Consider the following 26,000-nt stretch of genomic DNA (forward strand, 5'->3'; position numbering starts at 1 on the left):
TTGTTTCCTAATGTTTCCCTCAAGCCCCATCTCCTTCCCTCTTCCTTTCTTTTCTGAAAAATCAATCAAAGGGATTGTTTTCACACTACATAGAAACAGCCAAATACAGACAGAAAGTCAGACAAGAGGGCTAAGAAGGGAACTCTCTCCAAATAGAACAGCCTGTGATGCACAGAGTTTGTTGAATGATCAGAGAAGGGAAATGTCGCTTGTTTAAACAAACACCCACATGATGGGTGCCTCCCATAGGAAGGGGTGAGATTAACACCATTTGTACATGAGGAAAAATCAAACCAGATTTTCTCTCTTGCTTTCCAGATGTACTGTCTCTGAAAGGCACTTTCTGAGGACTTGCGGAGGGGGACCTTCACACCCTTGGAGTGCCCTGGCCACCTTGGTCTTGCCAGGTGCTGTATCCTGAGCCCCGAATTCTCTGTTCTCCACAGTGAGGCTCCTGCCCTGGCCCCCTCCCCTAATCCTGCACTTCCCCACCTCTCTGGGGGTCTCCACCTCCTCACCCACAGGGTGCTGTGATCACCCTTTTGATTGACTACCTTGTAGTTCTTGCCTGATATTAAACATCTTTTTGAGAAAAACAACCCATTGTGTCTATGTGGTCTTTATTTCTAGGAATTTGTACTTTGGTTTCCTGTATTCCATGCTGCTCATCTTCTGGAGTTTGTTTATATAAGAATCTGTTGCTGTTCTATTATTAATAAGATGGTGACAGAAAGGATGTTTGGGGACCCATGAAGTAGGTCCCCGAAAGAGGCGGGAGCGTGGGGAGTTGCCTGCCTCCCTACCCTCCCCTTCTCTGACCCTTGGGCTCCCCAGGGCTCCTCCTCATTCCTCCTTTGACCCCCAATGCCTGCTCTAAAAGGGGGAGCTCACTGAGGTGGCCCCCACAAGAGTAGAGAGGAGGAGGTGTCAGACTGAGATAGCCCCTGAGTTTCTGTGAGGCTGGCATGAGCTCCCCCCACCCTGATGTCAGGAGGCGCAGGAGGGAGCAGGAGGCAGAGGACAGGAGGGAGGAGGTTTAGGCCAGAGTATCTGCTGGGGTTTCCACGGGAAAGGCAAGACAGGGCAGCATGCGCACTCCAGCCTAGCTAGCTCGAATAACTCCTGTGGGCTCTGAGCTATAGCAGTCACCTGGCACCCAGTCCGGTGCTGAGAGAGCCAGAGGAATGTTGCCTCTGGGGTGCAGGGGCCTGAGAGAGGAGGCCTGGCTCTGAATTTGTTCATCGGCATGTCTTCAGTGATCCACTGGGCCCTTTGCTGTCTCTAAAGAATCAGCTAATCCCGGTGGAGTGGTCTGTCCCCAGCCAGAAAATTTCTTTAAGATGTCAAAATGTCATGATATACAGAAAATACTGACAGAGGACGTGTCTGTGCGAGGCTCAGGACTGTTAAATAGGGCTGCATTGGAGATCCTCCTGTTGGCTAAACCTATTTTTAGCTGCTGCCTCCGAGACCTGCATCCATCCACCCACAGGATCCTAAAGGGAAAGATCTCATTGGGAAACGGCTTCTGGGTCTGCAGTGCGGTAGAGAGCACAGCATGGGAGCCAGCCCAGCCTAGTGTCTGAGCTGTCTGGCCAAAGGGACATGCACAATGCTGTAGCTGCCATTCTACAAAGGAAAGGGAATGCAGAGGACGGAGGGAAGGAAGAGCAGGTGTCTGTTCCAGGTTTAGGCAGCGCAGCCAAGACCAGAGCCACAGAGAGGCTTAATGATGGGAACCTGTCCTGACTTGACCAGATGTGGTTGGGAAACTTAGACCCAGGCTTCTCCCAGGGAGTATGGGAACAGGCTCGTTCCTCCTCCTGTGGTCTCCCAGTCACACACACAGCACCATCACTTATAGATTGATGTGCATTTCCTGGAATTTTTATATATGTGGAATCAGGTGGCACTTACTCTCTTTTGTCTGACCTCCCTCATGCATATAACTTTGTTCACACTCCTCCATGTTCTGTATGGATCCCTAGTCTGCTCTTTTTCACTCCCAGCACAGATTTACTCTGAATATGGTTTGTTTACCCATTCCATAGGTTTTGGATATTATGGCACCTGTTTTTTTTTACTCACGGCCCTCGTCTTTCCCACCACTCAGGGTCCCCAGTGGGTTAGAAATGGTGTTGAGGACTTCCAAGGCCTCCTGTAGTTCTGAGATGGTGAGAATGCTAAGATTCTGAGTCAGTTGCTGGTGACCTTCCTGAGGAATATGTGGGTGGGCTCTCCCAAGGTCCAGAGAGAGACGGATTCAAAAAATGCACCATCTCTGTGCATCTCTGTGGACCTCCCATGTGATCTGGTCTTGGAGCTGAGGGTCAGTCCCAGGATTCTAAGCAGGCTCAAGAGCTTGCTGGCTGTGTGATCTCAGACACTTTGCTTAACTACTCTGTGTCTTCATCTCCTCAACTGTAAAATCAGCATCAGCGGTCCTATCTGCCAAGGATGTGTGAGGATTAAATGAGGCCACACCTTGAAAGAGACGTGGGTTCGGTCCCTGGGTCAGGAAGATCCCCTGGAGAGGGAAATGGCAACCCACTCCAGTATTCTTGCCCGGAGAATCCCCATGGACAGAGGAGCCTGGCAGGCTATAGTCCATAGGGTTGCAAAGAGTCAGACATGACTGAATGGGAAGACCTGACTTCAGTCAGACACGACTGAAGTGCCTGAGCACACATACATACCTTGAAGGCATGTAGAACAGAGTCTGGAAAATGTCAGGACCTCTTTTGCTTTTGGTGGTTGTTCAGTCGCTCAGTCGTGTCTGATTCTTGGTGACCCTGTGGACTGCAGCACACCAGGCCTCCCTGTCCTTCACTCTCTCCCGGAGTTTGCCCAAGTTCATGTCCATTGAATCAGTGATGCCCTCCAACCATCTCATCCTCTGTCACCCTCTTCTCTTTTTGCCTTCAATCTTCCCCAACATCAGGGTCTTCTCTGATGAGTCAGCTATTCATGTCAGGTGGCCAAAGTACTAGAGTTTCAACTTTGGCAATAGTACTTCCAATGAATATGCAGGGTTGATTTCCTTTAGAATTGACTGGTTTGCTTTTGGTATCTGTATCCAAAGGGTCAGAGATTTTGAGGTCAGGTTTGCTTGCTTCTCCTATATTTCTGCTGTGCTATAACGAAGCAGGTTTCAGTGGCACTAGGTTCTTTAGAGCCTGCGGTATTTGATCTCAGAAGATGAATCTCTCTTAAAAGCTGGCATTAAAGATAGATACAGGCAGAGTTTCCAAGGTCTGTGGATTCCACGCTCCTTTGGGCAGCCCCATTTAACCTCTTTGTGGCTGGCATTCCGAGGGAAATGGGACCGCCTTGCCTGCAGCTCAGTGTGGGTCGTGGACTCATCCTGAGTACCTGTGAACTTAGCTTTTTATAAACTTGTGCCTGTCCAAACAGAGCAATTATGAGGTGTACCTTTCTCTTTGATTGGCTTATCAGCATCTTGAAGCAGTTGAATTGGGAGCACTTTTTCTAACTCACCAATTAGAATGTTAATGGGGAAAAAAAAATTCAGTGGAAGTACTCCTAAGAATAAATAAAGCAAGTCTGTGAACTCTCAGCCAGAGATGTCTGTGACCACCACCAGTGATCTTGAGCAGACTTTTGTTATTTAAGCCATTAAGAATATTAGGTTTAATATTGTCTCAGGGAGCTTTTTTCTTTGGTTCAGATATTTTTAGCAATCTCAAGGGTTTATGTTTCCTTTTGGAGATATCAAGGTGCTTAAGGAATGTCTTTTCTACTTTTCTGTTGGGCTTTTATTTTAAATGAGAAATTATAGGATACTAGTTTTTGTATCTGTTTAGTAATCAGCAACCAGTATTTATTGACACCTACTGTGTACGTGTGTCTGGGGCAAATCACAAACATTGGGAATGTTGGGATAACAATGGCAGAGTTGACAGTAAAACTGTGACAGTTGGGGAACTTGCTTTGGTATCTCAGTGATTCTTCCAGCTGTACAGAGATTTCAAAACTCATGGCTCTGTTTCTGCTTGAAACCTACCTATTGTTGGAAAACTTGAGCGTTTTTGACCTGTTGTGGTGAAATTCCTTTTGACAAATTAAGTTTGGGGTATTTTTGATGCCTAACATTGTATTTAATCTTGTATGATACTTTAGATTGTAGGTGTTGTGAAATTTCCCTCCATCTGCATGGATGAAGCTAGGAAGAAGCCATCTGCTCTCAGTCCTCCTCCTGGCCTTTTGAGCACCCATGTCCCCTCTAAGCCTGACTAGCAGGCTCCTGGTCCCATCCTTGCTGAGTGTTGGCTCTCATACCTTGCCTGCCTGTCTCATGGCTTCATGATGGAGAGAATGGGCCGCTTTCAAGCGTCTTTGGGGGAAGGAGAAGCCATCCGAACAGTGAGAAGGAGCTGTCTATGGCCCCACCCTTGGCTCTACTCACCACTATCAGGCAGGCCTGCTGGGTTTTCTTCTCCAAATGCACCTCTTTTTCTCGTCATTCTCAGCACAGAGGCCTGGGCTGGTCTCCCCACCTGCTGTTTCTCAGTCCTCTCTCTCTAGCATACTGCTGCTAGGTTAATGTCCATTCAGTTTTATTTCTATCATATCAACCCTATTTCTTTCTTTCTTAAATAATTTTTTTTTTTGGGCGTGCAGTTGGTTTACAATGTTGAGTTAGTTCCTATTTTACAGGAAAATGAATCAGCTCTACATATACATATATCCCCTCTTTTTTGGATTTTCTTCCCATTTAGGTCACTACAGAGCATTGAGTAGAGTTACCTAAGCTGTACAATAGGTTCTCATTAGTTATCTTTTTTACACATAGTATCAATAGTATATGTATGGAAGTTCCAATCTCCCAATTAACCTCACCCCTTCCTTCCTGCTTTGGTGTCCATATGTTTGTTCTTTATGTCTGTCTTTATTTCTGTTTTTCAAATAAGATCATCTATACCATTTTTCTAGATTCCACAAATACTTGTTAATACACAATATTTGTTTTCTCTTTCTGACTTATTCCACTCTGTTTCTATAAATGACTCAGTTTTATTCCTGTTTTAGGCTGAGTAATACTCCGTTGTATATGTACCACATTTTCTTTACCCATTTCTCTGTTGATGGACTCTAAGGTTGCTTCCATGTACCTGCTATTGTAAATAGTGCTGCAATGAATATTGGGGTGCATGTATCTTTCTAAATTATGGTTTCTCTGGTTATATGCCCCGTAGTGGGATTTCTGGGTCATATGGTAGCTCTCCATATTGTTCTCCATAGTGGCTGTATCAATTTACATTCCCACCAAAAGAGCAAGAGTGTTCCCTTTTCTCCACACCCTCTCCAGCATTTATTGTTTGTAGATTTTTTGATAATGGCCAATATCAGCCCTATTTAAAAGGCCTCTATTTGTCACTCCTCAGAGCACCTCTGAATGCTTCTTGGACCTGGTTCTGGATTCTAAACCCATCTGTTTCTTTCTCCCAGCCCTCTGCAAATCTGACCCAGTCTGCTGTTTCCCAGACCATCCACTGTTCCCTGAGGCTGCTCCTTATCTTTCCATCATGTCATGCTTCTCTGATCCCATTTCCAATCTGTATTTTCTCCTGAGATCTTCTACCACCCCTGACCTCCAGCTCCTTTAGCATGGAGGCCTCTCTGTGGACAAAGTGTACCTGCCTTTCTGCTTCTCTGAAAGACGGAATCGCCTTCTGGCAGTTGACAGTGCACGTGCTCTGGCTACTGCTTTCTCTGGAGTATTCCATGAGTCGCTGGTCTCCTCCTCTGCTCCGTAGGTTTCTTGAGAGGGTAGACTGTCTTGCTTCTCCACGGTGGCCAGAGCTCTGATGGATTTGGTGTGGGTGTGGCATGGGAGGATCAAGGACAGCTCCTGGGTGTGGGGTGGGGGTAGCTCTCTGGACCATGGTCCTGCTTTCTGCTATGGGAAGACCAGGAAGGAATGCTTTTGGTAGGGACAATCAAGGCTTTGTTTGAAAACAAGTCTGAGAAAACTTTAGACAATGAGCTGGAGATAGCAACTGAATGTGGTAACGGTCTCTAAAATCCTGGTACCAACATCCTGGAAAGATTAAAGCTGTAGATGAAGACAAATGAGGCATTTGGAGCTAGAGATAATAAGACACCTTAGGACAGAAATAGGTAGAGGTAACCACAGAGTAAAATTGGACTCTGCCTTTGTTTAGCAGAGGTCCAGGCAGGGCATGGCTCCAGCACACCTGGAGGGCTAAGGTGTGGGATCACCACAGATGGCTGTGGAAACTACTTTGCTGCTGTTTTCCCAATACTCACCCAGAAGGCATAATGAATGGTGTTGGGAATTACGGAGAGGATTTCTCTGGCTAGAGTCCTGTGTCTTGTGGTCTCTACGCTGCTAATGTGGGAGGGGCCAGATGGTTTCCTCTTGCTTTAGACACAGTGATGGGCTTTGAGAAAATGATACAGACTTTGGCATGTGTCACCGGGAGCTTGGACAGCCCAGTGGATCAACAGAATTGCAACGTTGAGACCTTAAGCAGGAGGAAATGTGTTTGGAGAGAAACTACCTGTAGCTGATAGAAGGTGCTGTGCACAGGAGGTACCCTAATGGGTCATGAGCCCACTGAACCCATGCTAGAAAGCATTCAGCTGAAGAATGAGGTCGTGTCAGCAGCAACAGGCTGGAGCTACTCCATGGGTGTGATGCTAGGAGAGGCAGGTGTGTGATTAGTTGAAGGATGGACATTATCTATTTCATAGCACAGGCATTCAACTATTCCTGGGAGAGGGGGAAGGAGCTGTCAAAGAAGCAAGTTCAGTTCAGTTCAGACCTTCAGTCATGTCCAACTCTTTGTGACCCCATGGACTGCAGCATGTCAGGCCTCCCTGTCCATCTCCCTCTCTGAGAGTTTACTCAAACTCATGTCCATTGAGCCAGTGATGCCATCCAATCATCTCATCCTCTGTCATCCCCCTCTCCTCCCACCTTCAATCTTTCCCAGCATTGGGTTCTTTTCAAATGAGTCAGTTTTTTGCATCAGGTGGCCAAAGTATTGGAGTTTCAGCTTCAGCAGCAGTCCTTCCAATGTATATTAGGGACTGATTTCCTTTAGGATTGACTGATTGGATCTCCTTGCAGTCCAAGGGACTCTCAAGAGTCTTCTTCAACACCACAGTTCAAAAGCACTAATTCTTTGGTGCTCAGCCTGCTTTATGGTTCAACTTTCACATCCATACATGCCTACTGGAAAAACCATAGCTTTGACTAGACGGACCTTTGTTGGCAAGGTAATGTCTCTGCTTTTTAATATGCTGTCTAGGTTGGTCATAGCTTTTTTTCTCAAGGGGCAAGTGTCTTTTAATTTCATGGCTGCAGTCAGCATCTGCAGTGATTTTGGAGCCCCCCAAAAATAAAGTCTGACACTTTCCACTGTTTCCCCATCTATTTGCCATGAAGTGATGGGATTGGATGCCATGATCTTCGTTTTCTGAATGTTGAGTTTTAAGTCGACTTTTTCACTCTCCTCTTTCACTTTTATCAAGAGGCTCTTTAGTTGTTCTTCACTTTCTGCCATAAGGGTGGTGTCATCTGCATATCTGAGATTGTTGATATTTCTCCTGGCAGTCTTGATTCCAGCTTGTGCTTCATTCAATCCAGCATTTCTCGTGATGTGTTCTGCATAAGAAACAATGAGAGGAGTCTGCTGCAAACCTCAGTCCTGGCCTGAGGGCCCAGACCCAGGGCTGACAGTGTCCCTCAGTGCTCCCTGACTTCTTTGTATGCATCCCCAGACCCCATCCCAGCTGTGTCCAGAGGATGGGAGGCACCTCCTTCCTTGGCCACCAGAAGGTTTTGGGCTCCAGGCGCTACTAACTAACAGAAGGAGAAGAGCTCTAACTTTAAATGATGTTCCAGGCTTCACCGTTACACTGGGACTAAACATTTTCAATCACTGGAAATAGGAAAATGGAGTCAGTTGTAAGTGACTGAGGACATTTTCTTGTCCGGAAGTGAGTTGACCAGATGTGGGGTGTGCCCAAGGGCTTCATCCAGAGCCAGGAAGGAGTGGATTTAGACAGAAGATGTTTGGGCAGTAAATTTGTTCTCGGGTTGCACCATCTACTTGTCCAGGTTATACAGAGGACAGAGAGGAGCTGAGCTGAATAGATCCCTGGGGCTCTCTACGATTTAGAGACAGAGTCATGGAGAGGGTGAGAAATTGACCAGAAACACTCAAGAGGGTGGAGCATGTCAGAAGAGTGTGGAAGCAAGAGTCAAGAAAAGGCAGTGTATCAAGGAAGTGAGGATAGGAGATCACCTGTCAGTTTGGTGCCAGGGAGGGTGTTGGCGACTTTGCAGGGACAGTTAGTGTGAGCAAGAGTGACTTGGAGAAAGCTGAGGAGGAAAAGGGAGGTGAGAGTGGAGAGGGCACCATCAACAACACTATTGATAGTTCATTTAATGGAGGTACCATCATTTGTTGAACTGTTCCCATGATAGACATTGTTTCCCCTCAGCATGTTAAAGACTTTGCTGCAATCAGTGGTGCTGTATGTAAGTCTTCTGTCTTGTTTCTGAGTGTATTTAGAGGATGCATTCCTGAAGGTAGAAGTGCTGGATGAAAGGTCTATGCGTCTTTCGTTTTGTCAGGGATATGAGCAGTCTGCTCGCATAGAGGCTATATCAACTTCCACACTCTTACTGATGCAGGTACTTTACCTACAAAGTCTTATCAAGCTTAAATCTTTGACTGTGAAAGTTGATTTTTAGTATAGGCTTTAATTTGTATTCTTACTATGGCAAAGCTGAGAATCTTGTCATATTTTCAAGAGCCATTTATTTCCTGTGTGAACTCTTTGTTCTTATCTTTTACCCATTTTCCATTGGGTTTTTGATGTTTTCTTTATTGACTTATATTAGGACAGTTATCTCTTTGATTGTGAAATGTTGCCATTTTTTCTTGTGCATGAAGTTTTATGATATTGTTTTCTTTTAGTACTCTTATGGTTTCATCACAAACAAATTAAATTTGTGATCCACCTAGGATCTATTTGCAAACTTATATAAATATAAGATAGAAACTTAACTTACTTTTCCCTAGATGGTTACCCAGGCACTTAAATGCCCCCCACTGGGTAACTTTTCCCCTCAACTGATACGCATTACCACATTTATTCTGTAGGGGAGGAAAAACTTTTGTGCTCTAGCCGCCTATGTTCTTTGCCTGGGACACTAAAATTAGACTAACAGAAGACAGATTAATGAGAGAAAGGTGAACTGTTGCTTAAAGCATGCAGTGCATATGCACACAGTGAAACTCAGCATTGAGTAACACAAAGAAGTGCTTAGAACTTGGGCTTACATCTTAATTGAAGAATAGATCTGTACAGAATTGACAAGACGCAAAGAAAAAGACTGCATTTCTAGGGGTGACAGATTGTGGGAAGACAAAATGCATGGGGAAACTAATGGAAGATAAGAGTTTGTAACAAGGTTTGTTATGCAGATTCCGCTGGTGCATTTCTTAGTTGATCAAGGTCTAGCATTGTCTCCGGCTTCCCTGGTGGCTCAGAGGGTAAAGAATCTGCCTGCAATGCAGGAGACCCAGGTTTGATCCCTGAGTCAGGGAGATTCCTGGAGGAAGAAATCAGAGCCCACTCCAATATTCTTGCCTGGAGAATTCCATGGACAGGCCATCAGCTACAGTCCATTGGGTCACAAAGAGTCGGACCTGACTGAGCGACTAACACACACACGTAGCATTGTCTCCAGGTGTCCTTCCTGGTAGAGAGGAGAAAGAAATACCTTTGAAAATTCATGTCCTGATTTTAGGCAAATAGGGGAAGTGCAGGGAGCTTTTCTTGTATCTGCTTCTTCTCAGTTGCCTTCAGCTCAGAATGATCCTTACACCAGAGAGGCATATTTGAGGGTGGCAGATTCTACTTATCTACACATTCTACATACCCTTACTTCTTTTTGTTTCTTCATGAAATGGATCGCAATTTGTGATTATATGTGTGTGTTTGTTGCACACTCAACCCACTAGAATAAGAGTGATAAGTGGAGAAATAACCCAGATGTCCTGTTTTTCTTCTTTTTATTGTTTTAGTCTATAAAGTGTGTGTGTGTGTGTGTGTGTGTGTGTGTGTGTGTGTGTGTGTGTGTTTGGGGAGACTGGGTGGGCAGCAATGAGATTGTGAGTAGGGAATAAGGTGATGCTGCATGATTTCAAAGGATCTAGTACTGTATTCCAATGAAAAAGCTGTTAAATCTCAAGGGTACTGGCTCTAACAATGAGAATTTTAGACTGAAAAAGGGACGGTGGTGAAATCATGAGAAGGTAAGGATTAGCATCTGGGGCTGGCTATTGAAGCCAGTAATTGCACTCTTAGATGACTCTGGAGGTGCCAAACATTCCATTTTCATATTAACTGAACTCCAAGGTCATTATTGACTTACCAAAATGGGATCTCGCTGGACAGAATGTTAGGATGCAATTTCCATTATTAAAAACAGGGCAAAAACACAACTGGAAGCTTAAACTAGGATTAAATGGACTTATACAAAGGCTAAATAATGATTGCTAAATGAACCAATTGAAATAGTACTGATCACCAAGAGGCACTCTGCTAGGGAGTAAGGAGGGACAATAAAAATTGTTACATTGAAATTAGACTTTGAAGTTCAAGCGAATTTCAGTCATCTAACTATTGCACTTATTAATAGTTATGTCACATTTCTATTTCAAACAGAAATGGATACCATCGACCTGATTGAAATGAGAATTCACACTTATTAGGAATATGGTCATTAGAAACAAGTTTCTGCCAATGATGAAAGGAGAGCATTTTTCTGAAAAGCAGCTTGGTTTGCAAACCTCCTTGGGGATTCTAAAAGCTGGCTCACAAGGGGGATACCTAGGACTTCCCTGAGTCCATAAACTCTGAAACATTTCTAGAATGTCTTACATTTGCGAAGTTTAAGGCCAAAAGATTGAATCTCTGAACATGCCCTGAGATGGTTGCTTATCTCTCTATGGGAGGAATAGATATAATGGGATTTGTTTGATAGACCATGTTTAGTATTTGCAACATTTTCACCACAATCCCATTCTTAATGCTCACTGGTCTTTTCCACCTCCCAAAGTGATACATAGGTAGCAAGGCCTGTTGCTCAAGCTTCATGGCTTGACTACATGGGACATTTGATGATGTCTAAGCTACATACAGCCATGAAATGAAAAGATGCTTACTCCTTGGAAGGAAAGTTATGACCAACCTAGATAGCATATTGAAAAGCAGAGAGATTACTTTGCCAACAACGGTCCGTCTAGTCAAGGCTATGGTTTTTCCAGTGGTCATGTATGGATGTGAGAGTTGGACTATAAAGAAAGCTGAGCACCAAAGAATTGATGCTTTAGAACTGTGGTGTTGGAGAAGACTCTTGAGAGTCCCTTGGACTGCAAGGAGATCCAACCAGTCCATTCTAAAGGAGATCAGTCCTGGGTGTTCATTGGAAGGACTGATGCTGAAGCTAAAACTCCAATACTTTGGCCACCTCATGTGAAGAATTGACTCACTGGAAAAGACCCTGATGCTGGGAGGGATTGGGGGCAGGAGGAGAAGGGCGCAGAGGATGAGATGGCTGGATGGCATCACCGACTCAATGGACATGAGTTTGAGTAAATTCCGGGAACTGGTGATGGACAGGGAGGCCTGGCATGCTGTGATTCATGGGGTCGCAAAGTGTTGGACACGACTGAGTAACTGAACTGAACTGAACTGAAGCTATATACTAAATTAGACATTTGACATTTCTTTTTTGAAGCCTGTGATCCAAGACCAGTTGTTTTCCTCTTGCATACTGGTGGAAGGGAAAAGAAATCCGATGCTTACTAGGGATATTTAAAAAATGACTAACTGGAAACTTTTCACCAAATAATGTCTTTCTAGCCTGCTGGGACTATCAGAGACTGAACTGCTTTGCTCAGCTAAATATATCATTTAATAGAACACACACAATGCAGACAGGCATCAAACTTCTAAAAAATTAAACAGATAAAATATAGTAACTTTAAAAAAAATGCATGTTTCTCTAGAGAAATGACTCGACTCTATTCAATAAGGTGTTTACCTTTAGAAAATATTTTGGATGATCATTTTGATAGAACCACTTTTAGAATAATAGTATTTTAAAATAAATGACTAAGGATAAACATAAAAAAATTTGTTTCTTTCAAATAAACTTTTTATACATCATGATGATTCATTGTCTACTGTTTTTATGGCATCTGAACTTTTAGAATAGTATTTCTTTCTCTTTTCTCTACAGTGAGTTGAATGGCAAATGTAAAGCTTATCTTAATAGTCTCTTGCTTAATTTGACAAGGTCGTATTTCTCTTAAAAGCATTCTATTGTGACAGTAATAATTTTTGTATATGATAGAAATAATTACAAGAAGTATTCAGCTGAAAAAGTTTGTGAAATGTCACTGAGAACCTATTATCTTCTTTATTATTCAATGTGTCTCCAAATTCCTATTTATTATTTTTTTTATGTTCTTTTACTATTTTGTCATTTTCCATGTGGGAGTTAGAAGTTAACCCAGCTCTTTTCGGGGCTCCTGACTTTGAGGCCTCACTTGGCATATCACTCATCATTTCTCACGGAGGCTGAGTCACAAAACTTTGCTACACATGCTTTCAAGCACCCATCAGAGCCATGTTCTCCCCAGCTTCCAGTATCTTGGCTATAGCAGCCTCCACCTGGTCTTACTTTAGCACCCACCCACTGCTCCTGTGAGTGCCCTGGGTGGCTCAGTGGTAAAGAATCTGGCTGCAATGCAGGAGACGTGCGTTCAATCCCCAGGTCAGGAAGATCCCCTGGAGGAGGGCATGGCAATCCATTCTAGTATTCCTGCCTGGAAAATCCTATGGACAGAGGAATGTGGCAGGCTACAGTCCACAGGGTTGCAAAGAATTGGACATGACAGTATGCACACACTGCTTCATGCCTCCTGCCCTGGACAGGCCTGTGGGTCAGACGCTCTGCAGCTGGTCCTCCTGTCAGTCCCCCTTGGTACCTATGTTCCTTGTCTCCTTCCTCAGGACTGTGCCCAGCACATTGTAGCTACTCTAGAAATGCCTGCACAGAGCCTCATTTCTGGCTCATTTGTATACCCCCGGAGTTCCTCTCCTCTTTCAAAACTCTCTTGATTTTATGATATTTAGTAACTGCAGAAGCTGGGAATAGCACTCAGAGGACTGAATTTCTTTTAATTACATTCTGACTCACTTCAGAAGGATCTTGATCAATAGCAGTGCTTGATTAGAATTGGGCCTTGTGCCATGACCACAGCCATGGAGAGAACATCCAGAAAAGTACACTTCAGCGCTTCACGGCACTGATTTTCTAAAATGGAATCTTAACCAAATGTTGAAAAAGAAAAAAGCAAGTGCGGCATTGATACATATCACAGCCTTAGGAAATGGCCATTGCAACAGATAGAGCTATGATACTGGCAGTCAGAGGTTCTAAGATGCACTGCTGGTGGATTTTTCGTTTTGTTTTTTGTACATGTAGACAATCTGAGTTATGTAATCCTGATGGATGTGATAAAATGGATCTCTCTTCCTGTCCTCTTAGGGAAGCCATCAGCCGGGTTTGTGAAGCTGTCCCTGGATCCAAGGGAGCCTTCAGGAAGAGAAAGGTACCGTCCTCCCAGCTCTGTGTCTACCTGTGTCTCCTCTCCTTTTCCCCGCTTCTGTCACCACGCAGTATCTTTAATCACATACATTGTTCAGCTTCTCTTTCCCATGGCCTGGCTCTTGTCACTTTTTTTTTTTTTTTTTGCTGAGCAGCGGGGAACCAAGAGTCATCCGTTGGTTTAAAGGGGGTAACTTACAGTGACAATGACTTTTGTCACTTTTAAAAACAAAAAGAGCTTAGTTTCCCTCTTTGCCATATGGTCGATGAGGATAGTTAGCTATCAAGACTAATTAACAGGGTTGCCAAAGTAAACACCCCAGGTCTATGCCTAAAGCCCTGTAAACCAGGGCCAGATGCTCTTCTCGGCTTTTCTGTACATTAATTAATTTCATTAGAGCGACTCTTTGTGGTTGATGCCCTCAGGGGTGTGCTGGTAAAAGTTGAGCAACAGGCTCTTGGGGCTGGAGATGGAGACTGAGAAGCACTAAATTTGTCTTGTTTGCCAGTTTCCATGGTGTAAATGCTCCACTATCGCCTATTTCAAGCTCTAACCTGATATGCCTAAAGGGGAGTTGGGAAGAAGTGTGTTCTAGGTCACTGTTACGCAGCATCCCTGCTGCATGTAATGGACATAAGGAGCCTGAGCAGCATGGGCATGCATACTCAATCTCTTGGTCATGTCTGACTCTTTGTGACCCCATGCCCTGTAGCCTGCCAGGCTCTTAGGTCCGTGGAATTTTCCAGGCAAGAATACTGCAGTGGGGTGCCATTTCCTCTTCTAGGGGATCTTCCTGACTCAGGGACTGAACCCGAGTCTCCTGCATCTCCTGTACTGGTAGGTGGATGCTTTACCGCTGAGTCACCAACCTGAACAGCACAGCTAATACATAATAGCTAATGCAGCAACAATTAGGAAGTGATGAGTTTTGAGTATTTATTGCTTGTTTTTTAAATGTCATCGATTTAATTGTAAGTCTACATAAATTAATTTTAAGTAGCAGCTCCTTTTAATGACCGGCTCATGTTATTGTTGTTCAGTCACTCAGTCATGTCCGACTCTTTGTGACCAGCTCATAAGACTCCGAAAAAATTAATAATTGGCTTTCTTTAGCTAGAACAAACCAGCTCTAGAATACCACTGGATATCCCCATTTTACAGATGATAGAAACTGAGGTACAGGGATGGGAACTTACAATGCGAGAAGATGGTGGAGCTGAGCTCAAGCTCAGGCCGCCTGACTTCAGGGGTTGCACTTTTAATTCCTTGACCTTTTTTTCATCCTGAAGGTGGCTGGACCAGAAAGGAAAAAAAAAAAAAAAAACTTGATTAAGAGAAAACATAGAAAAACTCTTTCCTTAAGTGCCTGCTGGTGCTGCCAAGTCACCTCAGTTGTGTCCGACTCTGTGCGACCCCATAGATGGCAGCCCACCAGGCTCCCCCGTCCCTGGGATTCTCCAGGCAAGAACGCTGGAGTGGGTTGCCATTTCCTTCCCCAATGAATGAAAGTAAAAAGTGAAAGTATATGCATAATTAAATACCCATGATCTGGACTTTTCCAAGCCTGGACTGAATGGTGGGGAGTGCATGCATCCTTATCTTCGAGTCTGTCCCAAGGCTGAGGTTCTGGGGCACGTTGTGTCATTGCCTCCGCTGCTTCCAGGGCTGCGGGTCAGCTCTGTTTTCACAGCTTGCAGACATTTGTGAACCCACAGAGTAACTGGATTTCAGACAGATGATTTTGGATGAAGGCTCGGCTTGATGTGCTAGCCTGTGTTTCAATCAGCCCACGGGAGACATAGAGGACCAGGCAGGCTCCAGAATTTTGAAAACAGGAATGCTTTTATAGTCACATGGTACTTGACCAGCAGTTCTCAGGATTCCCTCATGGTCCTCTTGACAAAAGTAGGGGAAGCAATTTCTATTTTGAGGCTCCACTCTGGTATACTTAATCAGAATCTCCTGGGTGGGCCTTAGGCATCTCTGTTTTTAAATAGCTCTGGCAGGGGATTCAAAAATAGTGCCTGCCTGGTTAAGAACTAGTGTGCATTGGCATCTTAGAAGAAGGCATGTTCTAATCTGAAAAGGAAGGATGTGGCGGGGCGCAGTTGATCCCTGTGCCAAGGACAGTTCTGGAGGACTGTTTTATGCACCAGTTGGAGCAGAACTGGGTCTGTCCATCCTTGTGCTGGCCCCAGACCCAACAGATTTAACTGGACCATTTGATTGTTCATCGGCCCCATGAGCTGGTCCATTTAGTCTAGTCCTGAGTAGTTCCCTGGTGGGATGAAACCAGTTTCTGAGGCTGCAAAACTTGTGGCCTGTGATGCTTTTCTGAGGCTTAAGAGTGACCCCCATGAGACTCATCCCAAAAGAGCTGCCTGGTGTACTGACACCTCTGACCTGCCTGCAGGGTCCTCATCTCAGTGTGTGCATATTAGGTGTTTTAGTTTGCATACTGCATACTCTAGAATTGATGTCTTAGGGTCAGATCTCACCCTCCCAGCTCATTTCTGTGACATTGCCTTTGCGGGCCTGATGAGAGGGGATGGTGGAGATTGGAGGTGTGGCGGATGGAACAGCATGGGGCCCTGTCAGTGCGGCCTCCTGAGAATGGAAAGCTAAAATAATGCTTCTTCATTTCACAGCCTCCGAGCAAAATGTTGTCCAGCATCTTGGGCAAGAGCAACCTCCAGTTTGCAGGCATGAGCATTTCCCTGACCATTTCCACAGCCAGCCTGAACCTGCGGACGCCAGACTCCAAACAGGTCTGTAGGCACCCAGGCCCTGCCCTGCCCAGAACCCCCAAACCGTGGCTGTTTGAAAGGGCTTCCCATTTCCAGCTTTATTGGGTCCCTGTGAAACACATTTGTATAAACTTTCACCAGTCTACAAACTCTGGCCACTTTTAAAGTTCATCAAGTGAGTGATAGCTGGAATTAGGTCTTTTGAATTTTGCTATGAATTACCTTCTTTTGTTGGGGGAGGGAAGGAAAATGCATGAAATCACTGACTTACTTAGAGTTAAAAAGAGGTGTGTTTGCATATGCAGAAGTTTCCTATTGATGTCCCTTTGCCCCATTTTGTTTTCTCTTACGTTGTATTTTATTGGTTCTACAGCCCACATTTAATTTTCACATTTATCATCTTTGAAATGGTCACATGCTGTGGTTTAATTGATAGTATTCTTAATTTCTTAGTGGGTCGTTATTTTGGAGGCTCTCACAGTTGAGACTGTCGTGGAGTTGATGTGACATGGTGCATCTGTGGCTCGTCCAGTGTGGGGGGTCCTGGCTGACTGAGGTGGGGGTGATGAAGCTTACTGAGGAAGACTGTTAAGATAGTTGGGTTTTTCCACAGTCTGTCATTTAAGTTTCTTTGACTGTTAGTTCCTTCAGCTGGGAAAATGGGTGTATGAGTAGCTATCCTGGAACCAAGAGCACTTTGGTTCTGAAAGTCAAAGGAAACAAAGGAGGTGAACACGCTCAGCTCAGTCTGGGGTTCTGTTGGCGGCCGTGTAAGTTGGGATTCAGGTGTGTCTCCATGGAGAAGGCTGGGCAATCCACAGACCTCTGAGTGACATACTTCCCCACTCTGCTGTGTGTTACCGGGGATGCCCAGGGTTAACTTCATCTTGCTAAACACAGTCATATTTATTGATTTCCACACCCTCAGGTAAGCAAGCAGCCTGCCCAGCTTCATTTAGGATGAATAGGACACCACCTCATCCCTGCCCCCAACCCCAGATGCTGAAGTAAATTCTAGATCTGGCGTAGAAATGAGAGGTAATGCCTAGGCTGTGTTTTGGCATACTGGATGCCACTTCTCACTCCATTCCTTTGTCCTCACTCAACTGGTGGATAATTCCTTCTCATCGGCCCTTCTGAGGGATGGGTAACCAGTCATCTCATGGTGGATTAGAAAGATGCAATGGTCTCAGCCTTTCTCTGTAGCTGCCTTTAGCTGAGCACTGTGGTGACTTGGGGTGCAGCACGCTTGCGCATGAAAGCTAATGAGATAGGTTTCCTCAGGGTTTCCCTCACATGCCCACTTTCATTCTTTTTTTTTAAAATGGAAGTATAGTTGATTTACAATGTTTTGTAAATTTCCATTGTACAGCAAAGTGATTCAGTTATATATGTATTTATATATACATATTCTTTCAAAAATTCTTTTCCATTATGATTTATCACATGATATTGAATATAGTTCCCTGTGCCATAGTGTAGGAGCGTGTGGTTTATTCATTCTCTATATAATGGTTTGCATTTGCTAATCCCCGACTCCCAGTGTTTCCCTCCTGCCCTCTCCCCCCTCGGCAACCGCAGTCTGTTCTCTTCCATTTTTACTGCATGTGACTGTTGTATCTTTTGTTTGTAGGAACCTTCAGGCCATGGTCCTCAATTCTGTGAGATCTTTGCAATTCCACCTTATACTTCGTGTTCCACCTCAAAAAATAAAACGAGAGAGAGAGGCAAACTCTCAGAGCAGAAAGGATGAGGTCACAATGTTTGGCCTTCCCCATCCTGGGGTTGAGGGCTGGTTGGGTATGTCCTGGTCTCATCGTCCTGCCCTTGGGAGGGAGTGCTAGGCTCAAGAGTCCTGGGAGATGCCAGTGCAGATGACAGGAGCACAGTCTGAGGAAGGTTTGGCAGGAGCCAGAGCTCACATCCCTCAGCCTCTCCCGAGTTTAGGCCTGGCTGTAGCAGATTGAGAAGGAGCTTGAGTGGGCCTGCCCTTCCCAATCCAGAGAAACAACAGAAATGCAGTGCTAGCTCTCCTCTGCAGAGCTTGCAAGGAGGAGAAACAAGATGAAACACCCTCAGAGCAAAACACATCCTTTAGTTAATTAGCTCTCATTTTCTTACTCTCCTTTTCAATTTCTACTCTACCCAAAGTGACAACATAAAATCACACAGTAATGGTCATGTTGACCAAATATGATGTCCATTTTATTCTGAAATCTTTGATTTCCAAATCTCAGCTTTAGGGCTGCTTTGGAATAAAAAATTAAAACATTTAACAAGCAGAAATGAACAACTATAGAAGTCACAGTTTGTCATCATTTGGGGACTGCTACGTCCTCATTGCTCCCCTGGGAGCCCCCTACCCCCTAGACTAGAGGCAGGAAACAGATGCAAAAAGCAACCATTAGTTTGATCCAGCTGGGTTTGAGTACAGGCTACAGAGCTGGACTCATTGTTTTTATTCATATATATGCTCAGGATTTTTCCAGATTCTGAGTAGTTTTGTGAGTGCCAACAACTGAAGTAGGCATTTTAAAATATCTCATTTTATCTTGTAAATTCAGTTATTGCTTTGCTTTGAGTTTTACTGGCGCACGATCGGAAAAATCCCTTGGATGGTAGGATTATGGCTCTGTGAATTCTGCCTGCCTGCCTGTCTGCTGGCGAGGGCCTGAGGGGGCTGTGCAGAAACAAACTTGGTTATGCTGGGCTGGAGGCAAGAATGCTGTTCCCACCCCCGAAAATTTACCTCAGTGTTACTGCATTGTCTTTAAAAGGATAAAAATAGCAGGGAAGACTTATGTAGCTTTTTAAATTTAGGGCAGCTTCTAATTTGCTCAGTGTCTACTAAATTCCTCTGTATGCTGCAGTTGATAATGCTAATGGAAATTTCCCATTTTAAAATTAACTTGGAACATTCTTGCTGGTTTTTAAATTGATCAATGGCAAGAGTGCTGGAGAGGGCATTGATTGTGATCTTGGATGTAAGCTAATTCGTGTGCTCATGATACAAACCAGATGAAGCAGGGGAAAACCACATTCCCCTCCCCTCCAGCTATGGGGTCTTTAGACCCCATATGTCTTTGGAAACAAACTGCACAGTTTTGGTGTGTAGGTGAGACGTCTTCCTTCTCAAAGAGGCATGGTTATTAAGACCCTCTGTGTTCAGGTCTCAGCTCTCCCTTTTATTAGCTATAGCGCTTTGAGCCAACTGCTTGCTTAGCCCCTGGGGGCCTCAGGCTCTTCATCTGTAAGGTGGGATTGCAATAGTTACTTACGTCACAGGGCTGCTATGAGACATAAATGAGAAAGTTCTGGCAAAGTAGTTAAATGAACAGTTGATATGCTTTGAAAATTCACTCGAGGTTATCTATTATTACTACTTTTATGATTGTTCTTTTCACTGGGTACCAATTTTACCAGTTTTCAGGAAACCTTATTGATGTGTATTGTCTGCCAACAAACAGTTTGTTTTCCAAGACATGGGAAGGATACTAACAGCACATCTTTGTTTCTTGGTTTCGGCCTGGCAGATTATAGCCAATCATCACATGCAGTCCATCTCGTTTGCCTCCGGGGGAGACCCGGTAAGTACCCCTGGCGTTGTTTTTGCTTGTTTTTGTCAGAGTTGCTGAGAAGGGACCCTGCTTCAAAAACATGCCTCTTAGAACCCTGTAAGGAAATTTAACTGTGATACCAGCTATTTCTGCTTCCATTCCATAAGCTCTTCCTATCATTTTTTTTAGGGGTGACCCATGGCAACGACCTACTATTAGATTTCATTTTGTTAGTCAAAAGCTGTCAAAAGTCTCTGAAGCAGCGGCTTTCTTAAGGGATAGTGACATAGCTCCCTAGTTTTCAAAGTGGCCTCTGTACGCCTGACTCTGCCGGTCCTGCTTCGTTTATGTTTTCCTCTTGGCTCTCCCCCGGAGTTCTCCATTTGGGGATTTTAAGTTTATCCAAAGGCTGTGAATTTACTTACGCTGACTTATTCATAAATATTTGAAATTGGTATTTTTCTCTCCAAATTTAACACTGTCGTCTTTTAATGATTTGTTTTGCCAACAGGGAAGGAGTTGTGGAGAGAGAGGATAGAGAATAGGAGAATGTTCCAGTTTTTGTGGCTTCTTTTATTAAGAAGGTGGCATAACTAGGGAATTTGCCCCCCACATATGGTCAGGAAATCTACAATACAAGGCTAGCATTCAGTTTCAGTGTCAGGAAAACCACTCCCTCCTCAGGCAGGACAGTATTTTTGTTATCCTTATTGTTGTCTGTATTATTTTATCAAATTGTTGGTAGGCAGTGTTCAGATTTTATGTAAGGCTTACTGGTCCAAGATAGCCTGAGTAATCAGTGCATTATATTAATTACTTCTTATCTCAAGGCCAGGGACCTTGTCTATTTCTAGCCGGGAAAGGGGATTTTTCCCAGACTCCATGTTTAATTCATATTCCTTTCTTCCACACTCCTACCTGGGTAGCCTGATTGTAAAACTGCTGTTGGCACATTGAAAGCCAAATCAAGGGAATGATTTCTTCTGCTGGTTCCAGTCTTACATTTCCGAAGGAGAGTGTAATCATGACATTGAATATATTCGCTACAGGAAAGTCTGCGCCTGCTGTTCTCTCCCCCACCTGCTGCAGCTTCCGGGGAGATATCACTCCCATCTCCCCAGCATCATTCAGATGCTCCTGCTGGGGAGGTATAGGCTCAAGGGTCTGAGACAGGGAGACGCCTGAACCAAGAGCACTGGCAGGAGAGGGACTTGGCCACCCTGCAGATGGCTCTTTGCCCTTAAACCTCTGCTAAAGTGTTGCCCTTAAACCTCTGCTAAAATGTCACCCTATGGCAGAAAGTGAAGAAGAACTAAAGAGCCTCTTGATGAAAGTGAAAGAAGAGAGTGAAAACTTGGCTTAAAACTCAACATTCAGAAAACTAAGATCATGGCATCTGGTCCCATCACTTCATGGCAAATAGACAGGGAAACAGTGAGAGACTATTTTCTTGGGCTCCAAAATCACTGCAGATGGTGACTGCAGCTATGAAATTAAAAGGTGCTTACTCCTTGGGAGAAAAGTGATGACCAACCTAGACAGCATATTAAAAAGCAGAGACATTACTTTGCCGACTAAGGTACGTCTAGTCAAAGCTATGGTTTTTCCAGTAGTCATGTATGGGTGTGAGAGTTGGACTATTAAGAAAGCTGAGCACCGAAGAATTGATGCTTTTGAACTGTGGTGTTGGAGAAGACTCTTGAGAGTCCCTTGGACTGCAAGGAGATCCAACCAGTCCATCCTACAGGAGATCAGTCCTGGGTGTTCTTTGGAAGGACTGATGCTGAAGCTGAAACTCCAATACTTTGGCCACCTGATACGAAGAACGGACTCATTTGAAAAGACCCTGATTCTGGGAAAGATTGAAGGAGGGAAGAGAAGGGGACGACAGAGGATGAGATGGCTGGATGTCTTCATCGACTCAATGGACATGAGTTTGAGTAAATTCCAGGAGTTGGTGATGGACAGGGAGGCCTGGCGTGCTGTGGTCCATGGGGTCGCAAAGGGCTGGACACGACTGAGCGACTGAAAGTGTCACAGAATGACCAAAGCATTATTTAAACATCTTATTCAGTGGGTTTCACTGGCTTTAGCCCTATTTCATACTTAGGGTCTAATTTTCAGAAGTCTTCCAAGATGCTTTCCTCTTCTTTTTTTTCTTTCCTTCCCTTCCTTTATTTTCTTTTCAATCCTTTGATTTCTTACTATCCACTGCAAAATGAAATATCTCATTGAGATGTACGTTTAGAAAGTGGAAGTCTTCCATAATCAAGCCCATCCAAGGAGCACTTCTGAAGATTACATCAAAACATGGTCAGACACTTATTCTCTACCTGTGCCACACATACACGAGACATATACACATGTCTATACTTACATCTGTGCTGCTAAGTCACCTCAGTCGTGTCCGACTCTGTGCGACCCCATAGACGGCAGCCCACCAGGCTCCCCTGTCCCTGGGATTCTGCAGACAAGAACACTGGAGTGGGTTGCCATTTCCTTCTCCAGTACATGAAAGTGAAAAGTGAAAGTGAAGTCCCTCAGTTGTGTCTGACTCTGTGTGACCCCATGGACTGTAGCCTACCAGTCTCCTCCGCCCATGGGATTTTCCAGGCAAGAGTACTGGAGTGGGGTGCCATCGCCTTCTCCGACTTACATCTGTAGCCAGGTCTAATTATTTTGCACACATATCTATACTTACATCTGTAACCAGGTGTAATTATTCTGCACTGGCTGTCTAATTCTTGCCTAATGTAATGCTTGGAACCAGTTTCTTAAATTTGGAAGTTTGAAAAATAAGATGCAGAAACACTGAACACCTGCATCAACATCTCCTTTCAAGAACTTGTCTCAAACCTCATCTTCATGATGATGTTATGAGAGGAGGTGCAAAGATGGGAAATGGAAGGTCAAATACATTGTCCTGGGTTGAAATTATTTTTTCTTATCCAGGATGCACTAAGGTCTGTGAACTATTTTCAATTTTCATCATCACCTCTTCTTAAAAAAGGAAACATTTCAGTAACCCCTAAAGTAATTCATAACTTTTAATGTTTTTTCTGATATAAAAAATGTTATGATTCTAGGGGATAGGAAACCTAGTTACTTTCTAATTTTAAGCAATTCAACTGCATATCACCTTGTGCTTGAGTTCCCATTCCAAATTTATTTGTAACCATTACAATTGGTAGATGTTTTAAATAAAACTAACAATTCTTATTTCTCTTCCTTGTTCTGATGCTAAGTATGTGTCAATTTTTTGCTTTGTGCCTCAGTTTACTGGGTAAGAATATGGTGTTTTGAAATGTCAAATAAGACAGACTGGAATAAGACAGTATTTGTCTTATTCTTATTCATTATAATTGTCTTATTCTTATTCATTATAAGAATAAGATGAGTAAGATAATAATCTACTATTATTAGCAGCTTTAAAAGATCACTAAAAGAATGCCAGAATAATGGTTGAGCTCAGAAAAGCTTGGGAGTGAGAAGACACGTGTATAAATACAGAATAAGCACTTGGCAGCCCCATCTTTGGAACTTAGAGTGCTCACTGTATGACTGGGTGATGTCAATAGCATTGTTTTGAATAGCAATACACTTCCCTACTGTGCCAGAAGAAGTGCATCATTTTTGGCATCAGAAAGGCTGTGTCCTTGGAGTAACCACTGATCAGCTGAGTGACAGGGGCACGCCATGTCTCTTGCCTTGTCTTCCTTCCCTAGCTTGGAGCCAGCAGAGCATTTCTCAGACTAGAGTAAGGATTGAAATAGAAGAATTTCCTTGTATATGCCAGAAGTGTGGACTCTAATTTTGGTATCAAAATATGTGCAAAAATAAATTATGTGTAGACTCCTTTTGTTTGCATCTTTTATTGAACTGTAAATGCCCATCAAACTTGGAAGTGCAAATAAACACAGTAAGACTCGACAACATTCAAAGTAAAATTAATTTACTGTGACGCATAAAGTTTTGCTGAAACTAAATCTCTGCTCCCAATGTGACTCTAAAACTGGCCACCATGGAGCTTTTGAGGGCAGCAACTGTACTATCACAGGCATCGGATGACTCACTCTTTCCACTAATTTCTTCTATTCAAGTAAACACTTCAGTCATACATCATTGCGTACAAAAGTGACATTAAATTGCTTCAGGTGGGGCAAAGCCATCTAGTCTGCTTGTTCTTTTCTCTCTAATTCTTTAAAAAATGTGGCACCCAGAATGTTGGAAACCCCACTGAAAATCTTGGCACTGAAACTGCATGCAGAGCTTGATGACACAGTTGTTCGAATGATCCTGCATTTTCTTGTATTAACTTTTAAGATTCTCATGGAAAGGAAACCATAAAAGAGATTCTGGTATAAATATAAACCATAAAAGAGATTTTGAGAAATCTCAAAAGCTGGAGAATATACCTGCCCAAACCCAGCGTTCCACGGATCTCAGGTTGAGAAACACTAAGTGCTTTCTAGGGTCACTTCTGACATTCACATCTCTTGCACCCAGAAAGGTGTCTATGATTACAAGCTACATACAATCCTTATTTTTGCCAAATAGCTTCAGATTCTGAGCAGATCTTCCCTGTTGAAACAGGAAGCTGTGTCGACTGTGGGTCTCCCACTCTAATTGCCTGGTCAGTCTGTGAATATACCAAAGGCAAGTGGTCTGCGCAGAAAGAGGAAACAGCTTAGTCAGGCTGCATGCTGGAGAATGACCCCAGGGTAGCAGTCCAATATATCAAGAGCTGCTGGAAGCTCTCTCCTTTTTTAGTGAGTGGTTGTGAGTTCTGGGGAGTGATGTTTGGAAAAACACCTTGAACCATGAACTCCCTGCCATGGATGATCGTACCACGGCATCCTCCACCCCCACGCCCACTCTCCCCTTTTCCCCCTCACACTGGAGGGTTTTCTGGAGTGCTGTAGGAAGAGAAAGGGTTGTCTTCTCTGCCCACAGAGAATCACAATGAAGGAACTCATGACAGTCTTGCAAATGCTGAAAGAAAAAAACAAACAAACAAAAAGCAAATAACCTTGGAGTCCTCTGAAGCCATCACATTGGGGAAATACCAGCAGCCATGGGGAGAACTTTACCAGTTGCCCCCCTGCCTTGAGAATGTTTTGAATGTTGAAAATATCAACTTTGCAGCAAAGTCTTTCTTTTGCTTTGAAGAATTCAGAGATGGGATTTCCTTGGTGCTCCAATTCAGTTCAGTTCAGTTCAGTTCAGTTGCTCAGGGATGTCTGACTCTTTGTGACCCCATCAACTGCAGCACGCCAGGCCTCCCTGTCCATCACCAACCCCAAAGTTTACTCAAACTCATGTCCATTGACTCAGTGATGCCATCCAACCATCTCATCCTCTGTTGTCCCCTTCTCCTCCCTCCTTCAATCTTTCCCAGAATCAGGGTTTTTTCAAATGAGTCCGTTCTCCGTATCAGGTGACCAAAGTATTGGAGTTTCAGCTTCAGCATCAGTCCTTCCAATGAATACCCAGGACTGATCTCCTTTAGGATGGACTGGTTGGATCTCCTTGCAGTCCAAGGGACTCTCAAGAGTCTTCTCCAGCACCACAGTTCAAAAGCATCCATTCTTCAGTGCTCAGCTTTCTTCACAGTCCAACTCTCACATCCATACATGACTACTGGAAAAACCATAGCCTTGACTAGATGTACCTTTGTTGACAAAGTAACATCTCTGCTTTTGAATATGCTATCTAGGTTGGTCATAACTTTTCTCCCAAGGAGTAAGCATCTTCTAATTTCATGGCTGCAGTCATCATCTACCGTGATTTGGGAGCCCCCAAAATAAAGTCTGCCACTGTTTCCATTGTTTCTCCATCTTGCCATGAAGTGATGGGGCCAGATGCCATGATCTTAGTTTTCTGAATGTTGAGCTTTAAGCCAACTTTTTTCACTCTCCTCTTTCACTTTCATCAAGAGGCTCTTTAGTTCTTCACTTTCTGCCATAAGGGTGGTGTCATCTGCATATCTGAGGTTATTGATATTTCTTCCT

The 26,000-nt window shown here is 43.9% G+C and overlaps 1 protein-coding gene across 1 annotated transcript in view; it reads left to right on the top strand.

Moving 5' to 3' along the window:
- SHC3 (SHC adaptor protein 3) overlaps positions 1-26,000 on the top strand; it is a 180,875-nt gene that overhangs the window by 90,479 nt on the left and 64,396 nt on the right. Inside the window, exons 3-5 of the mRNA XM_052645198.1 lie at positions 13,625-13,688; positions 16,334-16,453; positions 19,966-20,019. Coding sequence (XP_052501158.1) covers positions 13,625-13,688; positions 16,334-16,453; positions 19,966-20,019 — 238 coding nt within the window. The remainder of the gene's footprint in view (positions 1-13,624; positions 13,689-16,333; positions 16,454-19,965; positions 20,020-26,000) is intronic.

This window comes from Budorcas taxicolor, chromosome 8 (genome assembly GCF_023091745.1).
Source record: "Budorcas taxicolor isolate Tak-1 chromosome 8, Takin1.1, whole genome shotgun sequence".
Lineage (NCBI taxonomy): Eukaryota > Metazoa > Chordata > Mammalia > Artiodactyla > Bovidae > Budorcas > Budorcas taxicolor.